The 24,395-nt window shown below is 45.7% G+C and overlaps 3 protein-coding genes and 1 pseudogene across 3 annotated transcripts; 2 read left to right on the top strand and 2 right to left on the bottom strand.

The window, feature by feature from the left end:
* Nucleotides 1-11,130: 11,130 nt before the first annotated feature.
* On the bottom strand, nucleotides 11,131-15,524 carry LOC118515297 (ADP-ribosylation factor-like protein 8). Its single transcript, XM_036061973.1, has 4 exons — nucleotides 14,934-15,524; nucleotides 14,033-14,187; nucleotides 13,798-13,959; nucleotides 11,131-13,383 (listed from the first exon to the last, which is right to left on the bottom strand). Exons 1-4 carry the CDS (start codon nucleotides 15,054-15,056, stop codon nucleotides 13,263-13,265), a joined length of 561 nt encoding a protein of 186 aa, XP_035917866.1. The 5' UTR covers nucleotides 15,057-15,524; the 3' UTR covers nucleotides 11,131-13,262.
* A 265-nt stretch (nucleotides 15,525-15,789) lies between these two features.
* On the top strand, nucleotides 15,790-18,005 carry LOC118515296 (protein phosphatase 1 regulatory subunit 21-like). Its single transcript, XM_036061972.1, has 6 exons — nucleotides 15,790-16,198; nucleotides 16,370-16,876; nucleotides 16,931-17,223; nucleotides 17,288-17,426; nucleotides 17,497-17,604; nucleotides 17,675-18,005. Exons 1-6 carry the CDS (start codon nucleotides 16,136-16,138, stop codon nucleotides 17,762-17,764), a joined length of 1,200 nt encoding a protein of 399 aa, XP_035917865.1. The 5' UTR covers nucleotides 15,790-16,135; the 3' UTR covers nucleotides 17,765-18,005.
* A 2-nt stretch (nucleotides 18,006-18,007) lies between these two features.
* Nucleotides 18,008-19,043, bottom strand: LOC118515294 (pre-mRNA-splicing factor ISY1 homolog). The gene is given in 5 exon segments (XM_036061971.1): nucleotides 18,008-18,434; nucleotides 18,436-18,653; nucleotides 18,725-18,885; nucleotides 18,952-18,973; nucleotides 19,037-19,043. Coding segments are annotated over 5 exon segments (813 nt in total). The 3' UTR covers nucleotides 18,008-18,029.
* A 754-nt stretch (nucleotides 19,044-19,797) lies between these two features.
* On the top strand, nucleotides 19,798-23,348 carry LOC118515293 (annotated as a pseudogene).
* Nucleotides 23,349-24,395: the final 1,047 nt, after the last annotated feature.

Raw genomic sequence — 24,395 nt, 5'->3', positions numbered from 1 at the left:
ATGTAGCCAGATTCACGTATCCGGAGAACCTTATGACCGCGGTGACGCGCATTACATCAAATAAAATCTTTGGCGGTCTACAACTGTCTCCGAAACGCCGTTCAACTTCCTTTCGTCTGAACGATATGACGGTCGGTCCACGCTGGTTCCCAGTAGAACGCTTCGATGTGCTGCATCATAATGAAAAGTTGCAGCCGATCGGTACGAGCACCACGATCCAGACACAAAGTTTGACATTCATGACAAATGACAAATAATTCATACACCGGGGCGACACTTTTGCGCTAAATATTCATAAACTATTGTCCGTGCCGAAAATAAAAACAACCCCGAAACATATCGAACAATTTTGTGGGGTATTCAGGGATTATTGTATTTTTTTTTGCAATCCGCCTGAGTGTGCTGGGTTGGGTATTTTCGGCGAACCGAAAAGAGGAATGGCAAATAAAGTTGCTGCCGAACGTTCAATTGTATGTTTATGCTCCACTGTTGGAGACATAGCAGTGAGGTTCAGGATGAAATATATTTGCTGCTTGGGCTTTAGCTAAAAGAACTGACTGATCAAGAATTCTTGAGCAACTTAAACTAACCATTTTTCCTATTTTTATAAATATTTTAACATTGCAACAAGCTTGTGAAATTAGAAAAGACATTTGCTGGTCAAAGCATATTGTTATTTCAGCTAAACAACAGTATGGCTCTGCACTACTGTGCCACAAACAGCTTCGAGATGCCTCCGGAACGAAGCTCCACCAGCAGCAGCTTAGCGTCCTTTTTCCAGCGAAAATTCCATTTAACAAACAGCTGCTGATCCGTTTCCAGGCAAAACCCTCTCCCACCCTCCCCGCCCGCGGCCAAACATGCATTCTGATGTGCATTTGCATGCGAAAATATTCAAACTACCGGCAGTGGCATTGATATTGTAGAATAAATAAGAAATATGCATAAAATGCTGCTCCGGACAATTTGTTTCCAATTTTGCATTGTTCGGCCGGCAAAAACCAGACTGCTGCAGCTTATGCCGTGTCGTGTCGGCTCTTGATGTTCCTCCGCTGGCGGGCGGAAACCGTCGTACGCCACGTATCCAAAAATGGTACCACCGACTGCACTGCAAGTACGGTGTTACAGGATGTGTACAGGGCGGGCGCTATATGCTCGGGATATTTTCCACGAAAAGAAACGCTCGGTGCGGTGGGTATGGATAACAAATAACATTCGGACCGAAAAAACAAATCTTCGGACTAGAAATACATTGCCGTGCGGAGTGTTTCAAAATTCGTGCCCAATCAAATAATTCTCGTGAAGACCACACCCGAGTGTCAACAATATAAAAACAAGTTTTATTCTCCGAAGTTATATTCACATGAAGGTGTCTAATAAAGATTTTATTGCAGAAGACTAAGTTTGGAAGATGAGAAGAATAAAATTACAGAGAAAGCAACTTTTTCTCAAATTCCAAGATCAAGAATCTTTCTTCAGAAATATCAGTATCGGATCACCAGCTAACTTCCGGAAGTTCCCTTGCAAGGTCTTCAAAAATTTCCTCCTTTTGCGCCTTGATGACAAGTTGTATTCTGTCTTGTATAGAGAATAATTTGATAAGATTCAGATACAGGTTTGCCCCGAAAAATCAATTGGTTCTAGTTGAGGTCGCCTCAGAGTCTCTTCAATCGATAACTCGCCCACTGATGCAAACATGGTTTCCACAAGAGCTGTCAACTTCTTGTTTTGATAGGATGTTGGACCTTGGACAGAACTTGGATATTCTTCATGGCTTAGACGAATTCCTGTCACCAAGATCCAAGTTTAACTTACTTACTTACTTATTGGGCGCTACATCGGTTTCAATGTCATGGCCTGCTACAGTAATCCTCGATACAGCTCACGGCTTAATGTCGTCGTCTCTCAATCCAATATCCCGGTCGTTTTGACGGCCACATCACAGCCATCACTTCAGCTCAATTTGGGCCTACCACGCCTCCTATGTCCGTGTGGACAGACTGAAAGGACTTTACGTCGTCCGGGTCGTCCGGTGTCATTCTCATGACGTGAACAGCCCACCGGAGCCTGGCGAGTCTAATTCTAATACGATGGTGAGAGCACCGTGCAATCCGAAGAGCACGTCTTTGTAACGGGGCCAAAACTCCATCTGACCATCTTCCTCTCGAATGTGGCTAAGAGGGTTTCGTCCGATTTGGACAGAGTCCATGTCCAAGAGGCATATGAGAGTATTGGGACTACAAATGGTCTATACAGTCTCTGAAAGAGATATGATAAACTACCCGACAATAAAGTCTTGGTTTCCCTTGTTAATTGCCTTACTGTTGTGGCTATAACTGTTGGAGCATCCACTGATATTGCAGTAAAATGCAGACTAAACTTTAAATAATTTATACAACAAAGATAATCGATGGATCGTTAGGATAAAGATAGGACACAAGCACGCTTCTTTTTATTACTCTTGATGGGCAGCTTTCTTTTGATGGGTAACGTTTCGAAGTCTCTGGATATATACGAGACTCAGATATCAGGAGACCTCAGCAGTTAGCAATCCTGTTTGAAGGACTTAGTTTAAACATTTCATTTCCTAGTTTTTTTCCTCACTTTTTCAATATAGCAACACAAATAGAATTTAATAAATCCTACTACCACGATCGAACCAATTTAATCTTTCCACGAAAAATCCCGCAAACGGGATAACTAATGAATGAACACACAACAAGAAAGTAGGACAATTTGGTAGCAACCGTAACGATTTTTCATTCATAAAGCATAAATCCATTGCGGGCATCATTCATTTTCAAACCTTCCCTGCACCACGGCTAAAAAAAGGTCCCAACCCACCTCGAACTGGACACCTTACCTGCCTATCCCGATTCTCATCCCCCGATAGTGATTATGAAAGGCTATCGAATCACTTCGGGTGACCTATCAGATTAAATTAGGTAGCACCACATCACAGCTGGCCATCCAGCCAACCGCCACGGAAGGTGTCACTGTCTGAGCAAACTCATAATTCATCCCAAGCCCCCGGGAGATGTGTACACACCATCTCCAGCCAGCCACCGTGGCCACCCTTCCTACCATTTGTCAACATAGTTTTTGGAAGCGAGCCTTCGCCTTTATTTATTTAGCTTTTGTTTAAGATACACAAAAAAAAAAGTGTAACAGGAGAAGAAACAAAGGTCTCAACGGCCACAAATCAAGACAGTAGAAAAGTGGAAAGGAAGGAAAGAGTTTCTAGCGCAGCCGGTAACGAACGTGGTGGAATGCTGGAAGGAGTTCAAAACGACGAGATGAATCGTATGGTTGGCCGTTGGCTGCGTTTGATTTTATGTTTTCATTCGCGATACTACCAGCGAACAGAAAGCAAAAGGGGTACAAAAATCCGACTAAACAGCAAAACTCAGCCACACAAAAATCTCGACGAATTCACCCCGATGCTTCGTTATAGATGCTCGTTATTTCCCTTCAATATTGTATCATTCTCGGGAGCGCGCGCTCGCTCGAGATGCTGTTTCAGTTTCGTGGAAGGCCCTCGCGCATGCGATCTCTGCTCCGGACGACAAACTCGATCGCACCCGGGAACCACGGGAACGAAGCGTTGTGGCAGCGTTCTGCTGTGCCTCATGTTCGCCCATGATCCTCAGCGAGAACGCAGGCAACACGCGAAGTGGGTTATATCGCATCTAGCCGATCTTGTTCGTTGTGGTGTACATACCTGATCTGAATTGATCATTTCACTCGCAGCACGCTCCACCTCCCTCACGGATATGTAGCTGCCGATGCCAATGTGCGTGTGCGTTTGCCGTGACCTACGGCGACGACAAATTCAAATCTTCTAACCGGTGGCCGTTAGCCGTGGTATCGTACCGTTTTGTTTTACCTTTTTTTTCCTCTCCTTGCTTAATCTGCTTCCATGCATGTGCAAAGAGCTATCCATCACCATTGAACAGGCGTTTGTACATAGCCCGATTGCCGATTCGCCATCCCCCAATATTCACGCGCGAACGAACGAACGACTTCGACCGGGCGTGCGCAAGCATAAGCGACGAACCTCGGGTTGCGCCCGTCATTAGAATGATTGGTTTACAATCGGTCAAAATTCGGTACTGCTAGATTGGATATTGGCAAACGGCAGTATCGCTTGTGGGTGGCATACGCTTTAAGGCCAGTGTGAAGGAAACGATATCCAGCCAAACAAACAAAAATCCGCCACAACGTTCAATCGATCGACATAACAATGGACACATCAGTATGTGCAAAAACGCGTCTGTCAAATTTGTTTCATTGTTTAAACGTTTTAGCCCAATCTTGTTTTTTGTACATTCTAGCAACTTCTCTCACCTCCGTTGGTGTTCTCGGGTTGTATTGAATAATCCATTTAGTGCGAGAGCGAAGGCTTCATAAATCCTCCCAAAACGTGTGATGCGCGGTTGCTTGCTGGTGGTATGATTTCCCCAAGACCCGAATGATCGATTGATCACAGTGGAAACAGGCTTGCAGGACGATACGCATCATTCCACATCCGCAAAGCATTCGATGAATGAATGAACGATCTCACGATCCTGGCGAAATTAACCAACCCCAAAAGGGGAGCAACGTTAGAACCATTCGGTTGAGCTTCATTAACGAACTGATCGGACCGGGCTACCACCGGTGAGACGACGCTTCCGTGCCAGCCAAATCGTGACATCTCGTTGTAACCAAACGAAAGCCTCTGCAGACATGCACCCGCACACAAGCCAATGTGCTGATTGCATATTAATCATTTCGCGGGAATTGATTTTTGCTCCCCAAGCGTGTTATGCCATGTAAATATTGCGACCCCCGGTTCGGTTAAGAGTCGTCGGCCGTCTGCACTACCGTCCGATTGATCCATTGATGGAGGCAATGATCGAACATCGTTTCCTCCCCCTGCAGACTGAGCGATCAAGAAGGAAACAGACAAAAGAGACACGGGGACAATTCCAGCTAAAGCTTGTGCCAAGCTCGCATCCGTGCATCTTCGCCAGAATTGGCCAAATCGGAAGAACCAATGCCAATGACATCGAACGATACGTTTTTGTTGGGGATTAAGATTACACCCCAGCAAGCATGGTAGCAAGTTCCCGGAACGCCCGGATGCGATGCAACGCGCTCGGGGTTTTCGTGAATGGACACACGTTAATTAAAAATGAATGCAGTAATCCATGCAATCCGGCAACCATCGTTCGGTCGGATCCCCCGTCTAGTTGATCGAGTAAATCTGGTACCGGAAAATCGTCATCATCGCCGATCGTACTCGCACGAGGCCGGTGGGTACTATCGGCGGAGCAGTACAGAGGCGGAAGTGGTCACTGTGTAGGGAAGGCCGTTAAATTGTCCTTCGTTTTCGCTTTCTCTCTTTAAAGGTTTGATGGTCTTTATAAGGGGGTGAGAGTATTTAATTATCCTTGCTTTTACTTGGAATTCTATTAGGATCTCAGTTCATGGAATTTTGTACGTATTGCGTGACTAGGATATTGAGACAAACAACCTAACAAGATCTTGGTAATCAATTCAGAAAAAAATATCTAAAATTCGAATATTGATCGTCTCAAGAAATTACTCAAGAAAAAATCTTAAAATATGGGTCTTTAAGGTGTCGATGGATTTTATAAGGGTGGGAGAGTCTCCAATTATCCTAGATTTACTTGGAATTCTACAGGACTATTAGGAGCGGTTCATCGAATTCATATGTTGCATCAATAGGATATTGAAAGTAAAACCTGACTACATCTTGTGAGTTGCAAGAGCAGGGAAATTCTACAAATTTGAAGTAGCGATGTTAGGAACATCTTGAAGAATTTCTAAAGAAATTAGCTTCAAATCTCAACATATAGCCTTTTGCAATGGGACAAACCTACTTTGCTTTGTTTTTAATTCTGATATTCATTCCACTATGACTCACCACCCCGCAGAGAATGCGAATTCGCATTGCAACTGATTTAAAATTCCGATAACAGCCGCTACTGCTAGCGGAATAGACCAAATAAAACAAAGGCCCAAAAACAGACATCATTATGACATTTGACCAATCGATATTCCGATCAAGCGATCAAAAAACCGATCCGTTAAAAACCCGGGCATCTCGTCAAATCATCAAACGCGGTCGTCCGTCAGACGCGGGGTGAACTATTTTATGGTTCAATAATGACGTCATTTAACACAATTTATAGCCACAATTTTGGACACCGGTTGTCGATCGTAAAATTATAATGCCATTCCACGATTCCACGAGCAGCGCGTAACGACACGGCGGCTATGTGACACACATCGTCAATTTCGATTTATCCTCGCAGCTGCGTTGGGCAGGAAGGGCAAAAGGATGTACTGCTGTTTTCTAGCATTTCTAGCTGCCCGTCCAAGGCTACTCGGTCGGTCGGGTTAGGATTTAAATATTCATCATCAGACCTGCAGTCGGCGGTTAAGGTAGGATTGTACGGAAACACACCGAAACTTATTACCAATCCACTCAAGAAAAAACAAAAACACGCGTAGTGTGTGGTCGCTGCCAGGGTACGCTCACTATCGGTGCGTAACACTGGTGGCACTTTCTATTCCGATCGCTCGCCTAGTTCCTCTCCCAGTCCACGACTTCCTGCCGTCGCTGCTCGCCCCAAACTCTATCATTACTTTTATTATTATCGTTATTTTATGATAATTTTTTGTTCCTCGGCTCCTACTCAGGAACTACTGCATGATGCATCCGTGCTCTGTCAAAAAGAAAACACGTGAAAATATTTACCACAAATAGCATTCGGAAAGGCATGGATTAATCGCCCATTTCGGGGAAGGGAAATAAGTAAGGGTGACAACCTGCACTTTCGATACCGCTTATCGGCGCGACTAATGTTGTGGTGCGGTGTGAAAAACATGACTGCAATAAACATACGAAATGGTTCAAATAGCTCAAGGAAAACACGGGAGCAATAAAATTGTTTAGACATTAATAATCCTCATTTTTTCATCCAAACTTTAGGCAAAGAAAATATGGGGTACCGATAATTAATCAATTAAATTCATAGCGAACAAAAAAAGCTTTAAGCCCTCTTTCTCCTATAACTGCTATCAAAATAAGCACCGAAACGCAACGATAAACCACACAGAACCCGTATCGATGTGGTGGTCCTTGGTACGGTGGTTTTTAGAAACGGCAAAATAAAATTCCTTGCCCTCCGCGCCAAGCACACAACAGTAATAAATCTTCTCACTTAACATTGCTTGGCAGCATGATTTAGACGAGTTCAAAACTTTAACAACAACGAAAAAAGATAGACGGAATGAAGACAAACCGAGGGATCATGATTGAAGGCATACGCTGCTGCTGGTTCGTGTGGTGGTTGTGGACCTGGCTGACTGGGCAAGCGGACGAGCAGCGACAGACAACAAAACAAGCCATGAAAGCGGGAATGAGGGATCTGAAACGAATTACTTTTCACTTGACGCGATTTGAATAGCTAATCAATTATAGAACTATTTCGTTTTCTTTTCAGTTCCCCGCCGCCCTCCCCAACGACAAGCGAACCTCCGGAGATACTTCTGAATGTTGTACTTTTTTTTTGTGAGTGCTCCTCAGATGTGGACTTCGTCATGATCGGTAGATCGATGACAAGATCCGCTTTAGATTCGATTTTTGGCTTGGTAAGAGTTCGTTTAGCGAATGAGCCGGTTCCGTGTCCTCGGATATTTCACGCAAATCAAATAATCCGTCTTTCGGACGAAAGAGCGCAGATTTTCTTAAAGAAATTATACAAAAATGGTAGACAATAACCTACGATGTGATACGAGCGTCCCGGTGGTAGAGGCGACTACGGCGTCGGTCTTCAAACGGCAGGACCGAGGTTCAAATCCAATCCGAATCGTTCCCCTGTAGTGAGGACTGTGACTATCCTACTCGGAGGTTTATCATTAAGTCTAGTAAGCCATAAATGACAGGCAAGTCCTAAGAGGTCGTTAGGCCAAAGAAGAAGAACCCACGGTAGTTTAGAATTACAAATAAAAACATGTAAAAGCTGGAATGCATTACTTCCGATATTAATATTCCCGCGCATCCGTTTTTTTGCTGTCGCTTCCTTTGGACACAGATAGCCTCCAGATTTCTGGTGGTTTCATCACGACAGAACCTCACCAGCAAAAGTAACACGCCCAAACACCATCTACCACACGCAGGTGCCGCTTTACGCTTATTGCTACCCACCCGTTCGTTCGTTGGGTGCGATGTCATTTTTGGAGAAGTTTGACTTCTTCAGCAGCTCCCAAGCCAAGGGCGGTAGTGGAAAGCCGATCTCCGGGCGTCCTTCTGCTGGGTGCGCGATCGGATGTGGGATAAAAAATGTGCATAATAAACGATTGTCAAATTTCTATAATTGAAATTCATTACCGTAAACCGTTGGCGTGAACGGGCGGCCGCAGCAGTAAGGTATATCTTCTCCCGGGAGCGAGCATCTCGATTGCACGACAGCACCCCGTGACAATACATCCCGGTTTGATCGAGCGAACTCTTCTTGCCTTTTTTTTTTTGCTTAGATTGGCCTGTGGTGTGGGATTTTGTTCGTTCGTTGCAGCGCGAAGAACGGAACGATCGTTTGTGCATGTTGGGTTGCTGCTGTTCGGTGGAATTCGATAGTGACAAATGCTGACCAGAAGCCATTTATCTTGCGGGCAATTTATAAATCAAATAGCCATCCGAACGACTGGTGACATTTTGGCAGAGGCTTGCTTTGCAATAAGAAATTTGATGCCATTTGGTTTCAGCATTATTAAGATGCAATGTATGCATAATTATAACACATGAATCATTTAGTGAAATCGTGAACACCCAAGTCCAAAGTCACCTCCGGCACGTCATAAACATCATGCACCAAACCGTTTACAGAATGCTGTGTCCGATGATTGACGGATTTGTTTGCCGGAAATTTCGACAGGCGTCCCGCAACAACAGCGCAAATAAGTGAGGCAGACACAATTACTGGCAGGAACCAAAAAAAATGGACCAATTCCCCGAGTTTTGTCTATGCTTATTTGTTAACCATGGGTTCGACTTTCACCGTATACTAAACACGGCCTTCCATCATGCACGCTCGCCCGGGCAGCAGCATATAGCGCCCGTCCAGCGTTCTGACACCATTGATCGCCGATCTCACGGCAAATCTCATCCGCCAGGATGAAGAGGCATTAAATCGAAATCAAACATTTGTTATTAATCAAATCCGTACAATCGGCCGTAAAATCGATCCAATTAAATGTGCCGCGTCATCGATCGTCTATCAATCATGCGCGCAGACTCGCACCTGAAAGATCCTCTCGAAAAGAAAAAAATGAATGTAGATTGAGATGATTATGGCATTCTCGATTGGAGAAGCCAACGATCAGCTCAGCTCAGCTAAACACGCTGGCTGTAATCTAATCTGGCAACGGTTTCGAACGGGAAGGAAAGAATTTTGGGTTAGTATTGAGGCTCAATAGTCATGCAGATCCTCAATTTGTTCAAGCAAGCAGTGACAATACATGTCTTGTTCGCCAGATTAATGACACATATTTAAAAATAAAAATTATAAAAATTTCAATCACTCCAATACTGTCAAACATATGGCTAACTAGCTGGCGCCGGGGTTCATATCAAATTCAAATCAAACGCTACGGGAAAATAACGTCAAGGAAGCTAGGAATGGCAGTCCAAGACTTCTAGGGATAGTAGAACTCTTCTTCTTTAGGTCAATAAGGAACCTAGATAAATAATCTAATGATTAACTCACTTACTTACTTATCAGGCGCTACAACCGCTTCGTGGTCTTGGCCTGCTGCAAGAATCCTCGATACCGCTCACAGAGCCATCGTCCACCAATCCGTTATCCGGGCCGGCCCAAATGTCATCTCAATTTGGGCCTACGGCGCCTCCTCTGTCCGTGTGGATGGCCTAAAAGGACTTTAAGGGCTGGGTCGTCCGGTGTAATTCTCTTGACGTGACCAGGAGCCAGGTGAGTCTAATTCGCTGCACAATGGTAAGAGCTCGTCATTGTAGTGGCCCATCCAAACATACAGGGCCAAAAATCCTTCAGAGCATCTTCCTCTCGAACGCGGCTAAGATGGTTTCGCCAGCTTTGGACAGAGTCCATGTCTCAGAGGCGAATGGGAGTACTGGGACTATAAAAGTTCTGTAAAGTCCCAGCTTCGTCCGTCGCGACAGGTATTTAGAGTGGAGAAGTTTCCTCAGGCTGTAGTATGACCGGTTGGTAGCCAGCGTTACCCTTGCGCGTAACTCCACATCAATGTTGTTTTCGGCGCTGACTTTTGACCCCAGATAGGTGAAGTTGCGGACGACTTCGAAGGTGCGGTCACCTATATGTACATCACCCCTCAAACTAACGATGTCTGTGTCATCAGCGTAGGCCAGGATCTGGATTGACATATAGAGGATGGTCCCCGAAGCTTCCACCTCCGAGTCACGGATGGCTCTCTCTAGCGCCAGATTGAAAAGGAGACAGGAAAACCCATCTACCTGGCGCAGGCCCGTGGTGGTAGCAAAGGACCAACTTTTCCATCGATTTTCACCTGGCACGGAATGTAGGCCATTGTCATTCGTACAAGCCGAGAAAGCTTGGCCGGGATTCCAAAAGAGCTCATTGCGTCGTACAGTTTTACCCTGGCTATCAATGGAGGGATGGTAAAAGTGGAGCTACTGCTCCGCCATCTTCTCCAAGATTTGCTGTATCGTGAAGCTCTGGTCGGTGGTTGATTTTCCCATTCGGAATCCTATCTGATTGTTTCCGACGATCTCTTCGAACGAATGGGACAAGACGATCTTGTAGGATTAGGGAGAAGATCTTGTAGGCGGTATTCAACACCATAATACCCCAGTAATTGCTGCACTTTTGTATATCGAATGGTTAAATTAAAAGCAAAAATTTAAGTATGTATAACTATAAAAAAGTAAGATAAATTTTAATTATTGTCATCTTTTTGGCAAATATTTAGAAAAGCAATTAAGTAAAGCAATCGAACTGCGCATGGAAAGAGTTACGCAAATGCTTTCCATACGCGGTCTGTACAACAATTCGGATTCTGATAACATGTTCCATCGAACGGGCTCCCCATTTTTCTTCTTTGTTTGATTTATTTTGTTTTGTTTTTAATATATGTTTTGCGTTATAATTGTATGCTTGTCAATATATACACTTCAACGTTCTATTGGTTTGTTATTATTGGTATCAAGATAGATTACTAATTAGTTTTCCCCCAAATGTTGCACAGTGTCGATTTCCTTTGTTGCTCCTCTTTTCACTCAACCATTTGTTCTTGAATCGCAAACTTTTTCCTCCTTTTTTGTTTGTTCATATTTCAAATCGCTACTATCTAACGGCCCCATTTTAACGGCTCATATTACTGGAGTTTTTTTTTGCTTGTTTTCAATTCGGCAATGGATTTCTCTATTCGTGACGGGGAATTGTAACACTTGGCTTCTTCCAGGAATCCATCAGCACGACTACTGAGGCCATCGTGTTTGTGTCTTATCGTTTTGGATAGATAGTATAGCGTTCTTGGTAATATAGTGTATTCTATTTGAACGTTTACAAAAACTATATTTAAAAATCACAAAAGTTTGCAACCGAATTACACGAACCGAAGATCATTCGAATTAAAGCGCGCGTTGGGAAGAAAATCATAAAGACCGTTGTTAAAAAAAGAAAGAAATTCGGTTAACAAAACACACGGAAACGGAAGATTATGCCTAAAAGTCTTACAAATAAAATTTCGTGCCATATAACAACATATTTTCCCCCTTCTCAGTTTTTTTTCTCTTGTTTTTGTTTTCACTTGGAAGCAGACGAAAAACGATGCAAAATTATACACACTAAGCTGTGTTTCAGCTGGCTGAACCCTGTTTGTTTCAGTAATGGATAACGTAAGGTTGTTGCGATTACTTCTGGTTAGCTAATTTATCGCATTTCGCTTTTATCTACTATCAAATGAAAAATGTTTTCTTTTTGCTAGCAGAAGTTCTCGAACCCATGCATACATTGTCATTTACACACACACACATCCAATCACTCATTCATGCGCTCCATTCATGCCGCTATTGTCTCACGATTCTTTGCGATAGGTATTAGGATACGGTGAACTGCTGCTGAAGTTGCATTAAAACGAACTGGCTGCTAATGTAATTCAATGTAACACTTTCAGTAACTTTCCACCTAACTCTCTCGGAACGCACAGTGAAACGCTTGTTGTGGGAACCAGCTTGAAAAATCTCGATCTCGTTGCTCTATTTTCTGCTTCGATCCCTTTTCGCTAAATGACGCCCATCCGAGTCAAAAGCAGAGACATGAAATCGGTAAACGCTCTAGGCAAATGGCAAATCATCAGTTCGCAGCAATCGATTCTACAGTGCAGTTTCGTCTGCAATCGATGCACAACCGGCTAACGATAACAATGCGGTGTACGTAATTTGCGTTCTTGCACTACCCTCTGACAATCGGTGTTATCGCATCAGTCACGCCTTTCTGTTTTTTTCTTCTGCTTTTAGAACGAAACGCATCAGTTGCACTGCCTAGGCGTCGGGATTTTTCCAGTGGATTTTCATTAGCTTAGCAAAATCGCATTGTTCTTGTGGCTGTGCTTGTGGTTGTTGGGGGCAACTACTGTTCACTAGTCTTTAAGCGGCTGATAAATTGCGATCGCTGCTACAGGACTTCGCATCACCATGTGATCTGATAATACAACTCTAGTGTGTCACGACGCATCTGGACAGGCGTTTTGCTGAGGTTTGTATACCCACTCTCTCTCTCTCTCTCCTAATGCCATTATGATCAGTAGCAAGAGTCCCACATGGCAGCCCACACCATATTGTACTCTCCCATGTAGCAGAATATTGTAAATATGACTGTAAACGCTTACCTCCCAATGTCATTCAGATGCGCCACGCGTTGCCACGACTCGTTGCCTAATGATTGATCTTCGTCCACAGGTTTCACAGTCTCTCACACACACGCACACGCACTATCCACATTGTAATTCCTTTGTTGCTTCGGGGTGGCGGCTTACTATTAGCAGCTAAAGTTTTGAGACAGCCGTCTCGACGGTAGAATATGAGATTTTGTTTCTTCTTCTTTCTCTCTGTTCTGGTTTGGATTTGTGGTTGCCTCAGGCCAGAAGTCTACTCCCTCGCCCGGAGGTGGTGGTGGCCCGAACAACACACGCGTAGGAGCTTCTACTTTTGATTCTAGAGCACCGCACACCGTTTAACGGCTTTGGCTCTTCGAGTGTGCGATTAGCCACTGCAGGGTGATGTCGATGTTATCCTTTTCTTTGCAAGAAATACTATAACAACAGATCTCCCGATCCTGTATGCTAGACAAATTCCTGCAACAAATGAAAAAGGATAAATAAGGGTTAGAAATGTAGAAATTATATTGCTAAAATGTAAGTTAAATTAATAAAATATCTTGCAACGAGGAATTAATCAGTACACTAGGGTTTAAAATATGTCTAGAAGTGATATCTATCCCTAAAATCAGTAAAACTTTGAGAAAACCAATATTTTGTGGCAATAGCATTTAGAGACATGAAAGTGAATCATCAAAAGGCTAGTCGTGAACTTAAAGCGGAAAATCTCATGCTTTAAATATTAAAACCCACATAAATTCACTTAACACTTCTCTAGCATACAATAATCTTTGCTCCCTGTGTATTGCAAAAATTGAAGTAAAATTATGCAAAACTAAACGGAGTATGATGTATAACCGCGTTGAAAATCCGAAACCCCCAGCCACTCACATTCTATCGATTAGTCCAGTCTCCTCCAGTGCCCCGGGAATATCCCGCTTGTTGCCAAGCACTAACACCGGAATTCCGGCCAGCTGCGGTTTATCGAGCAGCGAGTGCAATTCATTGCGCGATGCTTCCATTTTATCCAAATCCGCAGCATCCACCATATACCTAAAATAAAAACGAAAACAATCAGTGGTGAACGAGTGACAAATCTTGCCGCTTGACAACAGACAGTACGTACACGATTGCATTCACACCCCGGCAGTACCGTTCCCACATGGACCGGAAACGCGGCTGACCTCCGATGTCCCACACCTTAATCGTGACATTTCCTTTCGTCACCTTGCGCATGTTGAAGCCGACGGTCGGTATCATATCCTCGCAAAACTGTCCTGACTGGAAAGCGAATGAAAGAAACATTAAACAAAGCCATCTTCAGCGATATAAATATATGCACGCGAACACGTTCAGTTTGCTCTGATAAGCTTGTTGGTACTCGGCCGCCACCACCATTTAACGGCGGGTTCGACGAACGAGATAATCTGGCCTCCGAAATATGTTATTCATGGAAATATTTTCGCACCCCTCACTGGTCCCTGCCTGGGTCGCTTTCTTTGCCACGCTTGGTAAATATTTTCCGTTCCCTCGGCATGGCTACAGTGTGGTGACATTGTAGCATTACGGTACTGCTTGAGACCGGCAGCAGAAAACATCCCGAGCCCGGGAGAAAAGCGCGTGCACCAGCATGGAAAAATAAATCGATAATTGACTGTGACGTCCGCAGCGGCCAAAGTGTGTCATCTTTTCGGGGAGGAGGTAGACCTTCATCAAGCAACAGCCACCGCGAGCAACAATTCACGGTAGCCGCTTTTCGCTGATACGGCGCGTTCAGGCATGGTTGCGCCGTGACTCATCTCCCTGGACACATTAACCCGCAACGATGATAACAGCACCCAGCACAACGGGATTTGCCTTTGTTAAGCGTGTGTACGTGTGCATGTGTGTGTGTTTGCCAAGCAATCCGACTTACAACAGCGGACGCGGCACTTCGGTTCAACTGGACGGCTGTGGCGCAGCAGATAGAGGGAACCTGAAGGGTGCGGCTATGGTTCGGATTGGAAAGTAGCCAGCCAGACACTTACGGCGATTACGTTGACAAAAGTTGTCTTGCCGGAATACTGCAGCCCGACGAGCGTTAGCTCCATCTCCTCCTTCCAGAACAGACTTTTGAACCAGTCCAGGATGCGGTTCAGTAGGGCTAACATTTTACAGCTGGTTTTACTCCTCGTACGCTTGTCTCACTGAACACCAGCCCGCACACCCTGTTGGCGATTTCTTTGCGTTCGCGTTTCCTTGCCTAGCGTATCCCCGCACCCTGGCACCCTGGCACTGCTGGTGATGGTGGTGGTAGCACCCAAGATGACAAAGATTGTTTGCTGTGCACTGAGCGCAGGCAGACAAATTGTTTTGGATTCCGTCGAGCTACGTTGAAGGCACTGGGCAGAATATGGCAGCTACTGTTCCGGGCACGAAAGTAACACGCACAAAACACGCACCCAAACACAACATACGGCAACACTTTCGCAAGGAATGCACTACACCCCGAATTGCTGCGGAGGACACTTTCTTCTTTGCCGACCGAAAATTGCTCGAGCTGCGCCAACAAAATGCACCTTTTGGACACAAAAAAAAATCCGATGTTGCTTGCTTTTGCACTATCACCTTGTCAAGCTATTCAGCGCTAAACGTCAAACGTGTGCCAGGGTGTGAAATATTTCAATCAGCGTATTCAGCATCTTAATTGCGTGGACAGAAATTTGAAGAAAAACCTTTTAAAGAGGAGGAAAAATTGCGAAATAATTTTAAAAACAGTCTTAAGCAATACTTTCCGAGAAACAAAAATCAATTCTTTTCCAAATAATCACAATTTTAAATAACATCGATTTCATCTGAAATATTTCACCACCCGCTGTCACCCGAGCTGCCAAAGTTGTATACAACGAAGTGCGTATGTGTGCGTGCATGGGTGCGCGAATCATTGGAGGAAATGTTTTTCTTGCCGTTGTCACTCTCGGTCAAAGGGAGAAAAATTGTTCCATAATTTCCGTGCAATGGAATGAAAGTTTCTATATTGTCGCTACCGTGCAAACAACCGCCTTTCGAGTGATTTTCCAACGATTAGCAATATTGCTTGTGAAACCATGTGTCGCTAACTGAACAAAACGGATTTGCCATTCCCAAACTGCTTCGAAAGCCGATGCATGTCGGAAACAATCTGTTGTGACACAGGAGCAGTAGAAAAAATAGTTGTTCATTCCTTCTAGTGAAACCTACTGGACCGTAGATGGAAGCAATGGAAGCAGAAAACTCCAACAAATACCAGAAACTAGCCACCGAATACTCAAAAGTAAGTATGCGTACCGACCGGACGGCTGCTTGTCGTCAGCTTTCGCTCCGTTCCCGGAAGAGTAGGGGGCGTGTTTTGATAGTTGCTATCAGTGGACCCTGGCGAGCGCCTGGCTGTTGCTTAAGCGAGTCCAATTTAATCTGATTATCGTTTCGGTGGTTGTTAACGCAGCTCCGTGCCCAGGCAAGCGTTCTCAAGCGGGCCGTCCTCGATGAACAGAACAAAAATGCATCCCTGCGGGAAACGCTGCGCCTGAAAGAGGCTACCCTCCGAAAGTCCGAACAGGAGGTGGACAGTTTGGGGTTCCGCAACAAGCAACTGGAGCGGCGCGTGGCGGCACTGCAGGAAAATCTAGAACACGAGCTAAAGAAAGCGTCCGGCGGGAAAACGCTTAAAACGAAATCATCCAACAACGACCTCAACGCTGCCCTGCCGGGCTCGGAAGGCGGCAGTGTAATCGCGGAGGAGCTGCAGCAAAAAATTCTCGAAAATGTACAGCTGTCCAACAGCTTGGAGGATAAGGGTGCGGAAGTGAAACAGTTGCAAAATCGTATCGAGGGGCTAAACCGGGAACTGCAGCAGCAAGCGACCGTTGAGCAGAAGCTGCGGAAAGAGCTTGAGCTGCTGACCGTAAGGAATTCGGAGCTTGAATCTAAGGTTTCGGAAGCGGCAAGCACGGTAAGCGACAAGCGTGGGAGCTTAGGTACTATCTCTAACGAATTTATTTTGCAGATTGGAAGCGAAGATGGACTAAGCGTTACAACGGATGTGGAAAACCATTACAACCACTTTACCGGCAGCTCGAACAGTGCGTCCCAGGGGCAAAATAATGGCACCAACAACAACAACACCACCACCACGGCCGTTAGCCAGGACGATCGAATAGTGTTTCTCGAGAAGGAGCTGAACCATTGGCGGGCCCAGTACGAGCTGCTGAAAATAGAAACCTCTAGTCACATTCGAATAGCGCCAAAGGTTGAGCAAAAGGAGGACATCTTCAGCCAAGGAGCGGACGGCATAAATAGGTAAGTGCTTTTGTTCTTCTTAAAAACCAAAGAGAACTTAGTGTAATGACAATTTCCCCTACAGAACACTGGAGGACAATCAGCAGCAGAGTGAGGTGCAAACACGGGAACAGAAGCTGACCGCGTGTTTTACGAAAAGTATCGAAGAACTGTTCCATGACAAATGTCGCGCTGAATCGAAACTGGCTTCACATTTCATTGAAGTAAGCACAACCTAACGTCGTTTAATTAGCTTTGCCCAGTTCTAACAAGCATCATTCCTTATTGCCATAGTGTCAAAGACTGCAAACCCATTTGGAGGTTTTAAAAAATCGTCTAAAGGAACGAGAGGAGGCCAACAGAGAAGAGGAGCGCCGTTACCGCATCATCGAAGATGAATTGGTAAGTGAAAGGTGTGTTCCTTCGCCGTATCCCGATTATTAACCGCCTTCTTGGGTTGGTATTATTTTAGTCCCGCACGCGGCTCAACTACGAGGAACAGATCAGTGTCCTGACCGAGCAAGTGATAAGCTTAAGTGATCAGTTAGCCAAGGCCAAGTAGTAGGGTCCGAATAGTAGCGCGGGACTGTATCTGCTTTCCCACATTGTGTTGCAGCAACACACACATGCACCCATGTTCGTGTGCTACTACTCTCAGAGATGTGAATATCATTCTATATCCTTTCCGGTGCTAGAAGGGAACCCGCATATTCTCGTGTGTGTGTGCGCGCAATAAGTTAGAATGTGCAAACCGTGTCGAAACGTTTACTGAATGTGTAATAATAAATTCTTACAAAAACGAACATTCCCATGCGTGTGTGTGATCTTTATTCATCATCCTCTATGCCGTACTTTTTCATCAGCTCTTGTTTTCGCTTCTTCAACAAGGCAGCTTCAATGTCCTTTTGACTGGGGACCGGAACGTGCGCTGTAAACCGTGGCCCAAGCAATCCCATCGGGTCTTCCTTTGTTTGCTTTTCCGGATCGCGGGTAATGTACGCATCCGACCCATAAATGTCCGGTTCGTCGTCATCCTTCTCCGTCGACTGTTGGGTACCTTTCGCACTGTTCCACTCCTCCACGGCACGCTGTATCGCTTGCTTTTCTGCCTTTTCTTCCAGCGGTAGCAGGATACCGTCATCGTCGTCCCGATAGCCGTAGTAATCGGCATCGATGTCTTTCATCAACTCGGCACGAGTTTTCTTCGGTGGTGGTGGTGGTTCCTGCTCGAAACAGCTCACGCACTCCGGGAAGATCTTTCGCGGCGCCGAAATACTTGTATCCCCGATTGCCGGGCACTTCTCGGCCCTCTGCATCGAACATCCGCGGACCATAGCGCCGGTAGTGTGGTCCGCCCAGATCCGATATTTGATTCTCCCAGTGTCGTTTCTCCCGCAGCAGTTTGTTAATTTCATCGTTTAAATCACGTATACGGAACTCACCCAAACCGGCTAAAAAAGAAAAGAACAGAAGTGCGCATTTACAACCTGTGGAGCACATAGGTAGTGAGCGTCATGCCTACCGTTTTGAATTTGTGCTACTTTTTTCGATATTTCTCGAATGATTTCCTGGCGCCACTTTTCGCACTGTCCCAGATCGCGACATTCGGAAGCGAGGTACGGACGGCGTTCCTGTTTTCCCGTTTCGGTTTCTTTTGCCGCCCGCCATCGAGCCAGTGTTGTCCTGCCAGAGAAGAAAACAAAGCGTGGTTAACGGAATCTAAAACATCCTACAGAACATGCCACTTACATCGCTTTTTCCGCATTACGTGCTGTGGGGAAGGAAGAAAAATGCATAAATTAATAGGAAAAACATTTTGAACGCTATATTTTACTCACCATTTTGATGCTGCGTGCTTGTTTGTTGATGAATAAAACGTAACAAAGCGATGCTCGCAGTTTGACAGCTCAGCAAGCTGTCAGTGGGCCAGCAGCTGTCACCCGACTGACAGCACAGGAAACATTTTCCCGTAGTTGTGATTTCGTACGCAATGTATTTACGTCGCTGCGTGAAGAGTAAATAAACAAGAGACGATCGATGGAAGAACGGGCAGGGCGACGGACTGCAGTGTACTTTCAATTGAATTAAATTCATTTTTACGGACCCACAACTAACCCCTCGCCCCGATCGGGAGTGCTGTCCAGCGAGTCCGTCGAACAGGCCAGATGGTAGGTGAGTAATCGGCGACAGAGCAGCAAAATTATCGACGATGGTGCTTCGATCAGTCTGATAAGTGATAACTCCGGTTTGACTGCTGGGGTGGTCGGACGGATTTTGAAGCTGTATCCCTTGTCGGAAGATTTGATGCTGTGAGAAGCAGTCCACCAGTGATCCGATGGACGGCAGAACCACGGAACGATTCCCGAACAACGCGACAGTAACGAAAAACGACGACGGAAACGTACCACGGTACCGATCCAGGGCGTGTCCAAGCGCGAGTGGGCGAGGGCAACAAGCGGAAAGATAAGCCGCGAGTGTAAGATAAACCTCGGGCCCACCACACGGCCGATCTCGAACTACCTGACCGCGCAGTGTACGACAAGTGTGGCCCCGCATACGACGGCGTCGACGACAAACGATTACGATGGCTAACGGGGTACGGTGCCGGACGGTGACGCGATGGGAGCAAACAGTGCCATCAGCAAATTTGTAGGTGTGCGGGGACAAGGCGCTCGGCTACAACTTTTATGCGGTTACCTGCGAAAGTTGTAAGGCCTTTTTCCGGCGCAATGCCCTCTCCACCAAAGGATTTACGTGTCCGTTCAATGAAAACTGTGACATTACCGTCGTAACGCGACGCTTCTGCCAAAGTGTCGGCTGGAGAAGTGTTTCGGATCGGCATGAAGAAGGAGTACATCATGTCGGAGGAGGACAAGGTGCTGAAGCGAAAGAAATAGAGCAGAACCGTGCCAAAAAGAGGCAGAGCAATGGGAGCGCTTCGGGAAGCGGCAGCGCAACGAAGCGATCGTGAAACCACACCGGCCGGACCAGCGTGCCGGCCAGAATAAAGCGGAAAAGTCACTGGAAACGTTCGATGGTGGTGATTGTTGGAATAATTCCTCGTCCTCGGAGTATGGCACGGGCGAAATGCTTCAGACGGGTGGTGCGAGCAACTCGTCGACGATCCTCACAACGACCGCGATCCGTGAAGCAGCTCCCTCTAACTCCTCCAATCAATCGATGCTATCCAATGGTACCTCGAACGATTACAGTCGGATTGCTTCACCATCCGAGCTGAGCAGTACGCCCAGCTCGTCTGCGTACCACAATCCGCACAGTTCTCTCTACTCGGATGCGGAGCTGCTTTCGTCTGCCGTTGCCTCCCTACAGTCGTCTAGCAGTGGTCCGAAACCACCGGAATCATCGCAATCTAGCGGACGCACTTTGGGAAATGAACGATCGACTTCCCCCCGTGACGATCGATTCCAGTGCGGAGGATATTTGTGAATCGGATCGTCAACTATCCTACCCGTGCCAGCCAAACGATCGCAGTCGCTCATGAAAAGCCCCAAGGATGCAGTAGTTTTATATAAGTCCAAAATTATCAATCTCAGTGTGATGCGTTGAAGCGATTAGCCATTCATTACCGCACCGGGAGATGCACTGCAGATCATTAGCAAAATCATGAACTCTCCGTTGGATTGCGCTGACGGTGTTTGCCCAGTTTATGAGCTCCCCGACCGATGCACTTCAGCTGATCGGAAAGATCGTTAGCTCGCCGGCCGATGTGCTACAGTTATGCAGCCAGCTTATGAACCAACCGGAAGATGCGCTACAGGTGATGAACAAGTTTATGAGCTCACCGCCGAAGCACTGCAGATGATCAACAGATGATGAACCATTCGACATTGTGAAAACGTCAAAGAGGCGGCCGATACGTCCCAGAAAGATGAAGACGATCAGCAGCAGCAGCAGCAGCAACAACAGCAGCAACAACAGCAGCATCAGCACAAGAGCCACAAATTGCCACCTGCCACACACCATACTACTGAGCATCAATTCATCAGACGGATCTGCCCTCATCGTGCATTGATTCGGTGGCATCGGATCAACATCAGATGATTCGCTCGATCATGCAAGAAGCGACGATCGCTACGGATCGGTGGGTACGATCAGTGCAGCCGCTTCGCCATCCTCCACCTCCAACTACGAGCCTCCGTACACATCGATGCTCGACCCGCTGCTTTCCAGCACGACGACCTCCCTAGTACATTCCCACAACTACAACCACAGCCATCAGCTGCAAATGACCACTGCAAATCCAGCCAGCCTCACCCAGCTGCTCGAGCGACATCGCGGACGTTGTGTTTGCGGCATCGTCCACCTTTGGCCGATGATCCCGATCATCGTACCGCCGTCGGATGATTTGGGCATATTTCAGGACATCGAAGCGCAAACCGGTATGCGCACACGCTCGAGTCGGTCCTGATGCAGGCCATCAAGCTCGAGTACGAAGGATACAACAGCAGCCCGATCGGGTCGAGCTCGAGCCAGCAGTCGACCACCCTCACCCGACGGTCGGCAGCAACAGCATCGAGTTAAACGATGCTGAAAGAGCCAAGCTGAACGAGCTGATTGTGGCCAATAAAGCGCTGTACGCACCGGTGGATTGATGATCTCGCCTCACTCATCTCGGACGACTGCCGGATAAAGGTGAGTGGTGGTTATGATGGTGGGATGATTGATTGAGACGAGGATCGTCTTTGAATCGAGGTTTTTGTACAGGACCTTATCGCGCTCTTGTTTTCTTTCAATAAATGTTGAGAGATCGTAAAACAGATTCTTTCGTTGTGTAATAATCTCCTTTAAAATTATGATTTCCCTCTCATACTCCATTGCACAAAACGATTCTCTTAATTGTACCCAATCGTTTAAAAGTCCCAACCCACCAATTTGGATGCCTCTCCGATTTTTATTGCCCGCCTTCACTTATCAACAACAAATCATGGGCACAGATTAAGGTGGCTGCTTGTGTACACCTCGAGCACACGATTGGGTTAGCAATATCGGTACGGAATTGTCCGGCGGTGGTCACCGCTTGGACCGCCGCTGATAAGAAGGGCCACCGGATGATTAGCGTAACCATCGATTGCAGCGCACACCTGTATCCGCTGGTGATACCGAAAATGTACTTGAAAATCGGTGGGCCCCTCGATTGTTGTGTATTTGCCTGGTTATAATGTTGTTACGTGTTTGCACTTTGGGGCAATAAGTATAATCTATTGATTAACCATGAGCACGACGTGGTGTGCGATAACGGAAGGCTTCTGTGCTGTCTGTGTATGGTGACGCGCTGCAATTGGTTCGAACGGAAGCACTGTGCGATGATAGTCATGGTTTAATCGCTACTGAGCGAAACGATTTTTTTTGTCTCTTTTATCACAGAGCAATCAAACGCAGCAAGATCCGCAGTGCTGAAGGTGATAAATAACCGCACATGCCATACGACGCCTTGTTAAGATGTCGAGAAGAGATCAGCGCCTTCAAGAACATGTGCCAGGAGGATCAGCTGGCGCTGCTGAAGGGAGGCTGCACGGAAGAGAGATGATGATTTACGGTCCGCCATGCAGTACGATTGTGATAGAGCAACATGGAAGGTATGTCGATTTAGCTGAGCTCTTAACCCTTAATGTTCTACAATAATTTTTACAATTGTACTTCCAGATACCTCACAGCAGGAGGAAATGGTCAAACATACGTGCCGATGTGCTCAAGCTTGCAAGGGTAATGTTGTACCAGGAGCATGAACGGTTCATACGAACGTTCGAGAAGAAATGGCGCTCGGATGAAAAATTCATTTTAATCATGTGTGCCATAACGCTGTTTTCGCCCCGATCGTCCCAAAACTATACACTCCGATGTGATTAAACTGAACAGGTAGTAACCGTTGATTACCTTTGGTAGAATAAACTAAAACATTTTTTTTTCTACCAAATACATTACAGAACTCGTACTACTATTTGCTACGTCGATACTTGGAAGCATCTATCCGGATGCGAGGCACGCTCGGTATTCCTAAAGCTGATGCAGAAGATATCGGACCTACACTTTTTTGAACGATGAAATAATCAGCGTTTACCTGAATGTCAATCCATCCGAGGTGGAACCACTGTTGCGTGAAAATATTTGACCTTAGGGTGCACTAGGTGTTGTCGCTATTTTCTTGTAATCGCTATCCGGCGCCTGGTGACAATGCACCGCATATGACACACAATAGCTATGTGCAATATTTTATATTTGTGTGCTAGAGAATGAGAAGCAAGCATTTAGTTTGCTTACGGATGCACTACCTAATCTGTCTAGTAATGCTAGCGACGCTTTAAACACGATGATCGGTTATGATTTCTACATGGAGGCATATAGTTGTAAAATGCTTAGGTTATTTTATTTCATATCGCCAGTTTGTACACATCACGCCACACAGATTAGTCAGTGTTATGTTACGCCGTAAACAAGCTTGCCAGGATGCAAGCTAAATAAGTTACGATCGTTGATCACTAGCAGTACAGTTCAGCAGGCTGCTTCACAGAACAAAGTGTTAAGTAACAGCGGCAAGTTCGGTATGCAGAAGCTTTAAACTAAGGTACAATGGTATCAATAAGCAACTCGCGTGGAAGCACACATCGTTCCTACAGGAGAGGATGTCAGAGAGACATGTAATGAAACTAAGATGTTGAAAATATTGGCCTTATAGAATTGTGATGAACCAGCAGCGTTAGCTAGAATGAATTTGCAGAAGTTTACCAGTTTTTGTTGTGGTTTGTTTAACGTACGATAACGTTCACGTTCGACACATTTTTTTTTATGTAACCATACATACGCTTGATTAATGAGGTGCCCCATACTGCAAGTAAAACCGCAATCGACCAAAAATAGTTCAAATTACAGTTAGACAGATGATGAAGCATAGCTTCGTATTTTATTTCCTACGTATTGAACATTTGTAATGTGTGTTTGCTCGGTGTTACGGAAACCGTTGGAAACCGGCTCTGTATGTTTCGTCAAATGTATTGTTATTGTATGGAATGTAATTGTACTTTTTGCTTTTGAACAAATTACACGTATAGAATGTAAATAAACTATATTTTCGTTCCTGTGCATTGCATGAAACACGATCGTACTATTGATTGCTAATTATTGATTACGTCTGATAGTACTATTCGATATGCAAAAATGATGATGGAGGCGCCTGG

Source organism: Anopheles stephensi, unplaced genomic scaffold, assembly GCF_013141755.1.
Source record: "Anopheles stephensi strain Indian unplaced genomic scaffold, UCI_ANSTEP_V1.0 ucontig134, whole genome shotgun sequence".
NCBI lineage: Eukaryota > Metazoa > Arthropoda > Insecta > Diptera > Culicidae > Anopheles > Anopheles stephensi.
Note: the sequence above shows the minus strand (reverse complement) of the source record. Positions and strands in the feature narration are given on the sequence as shown.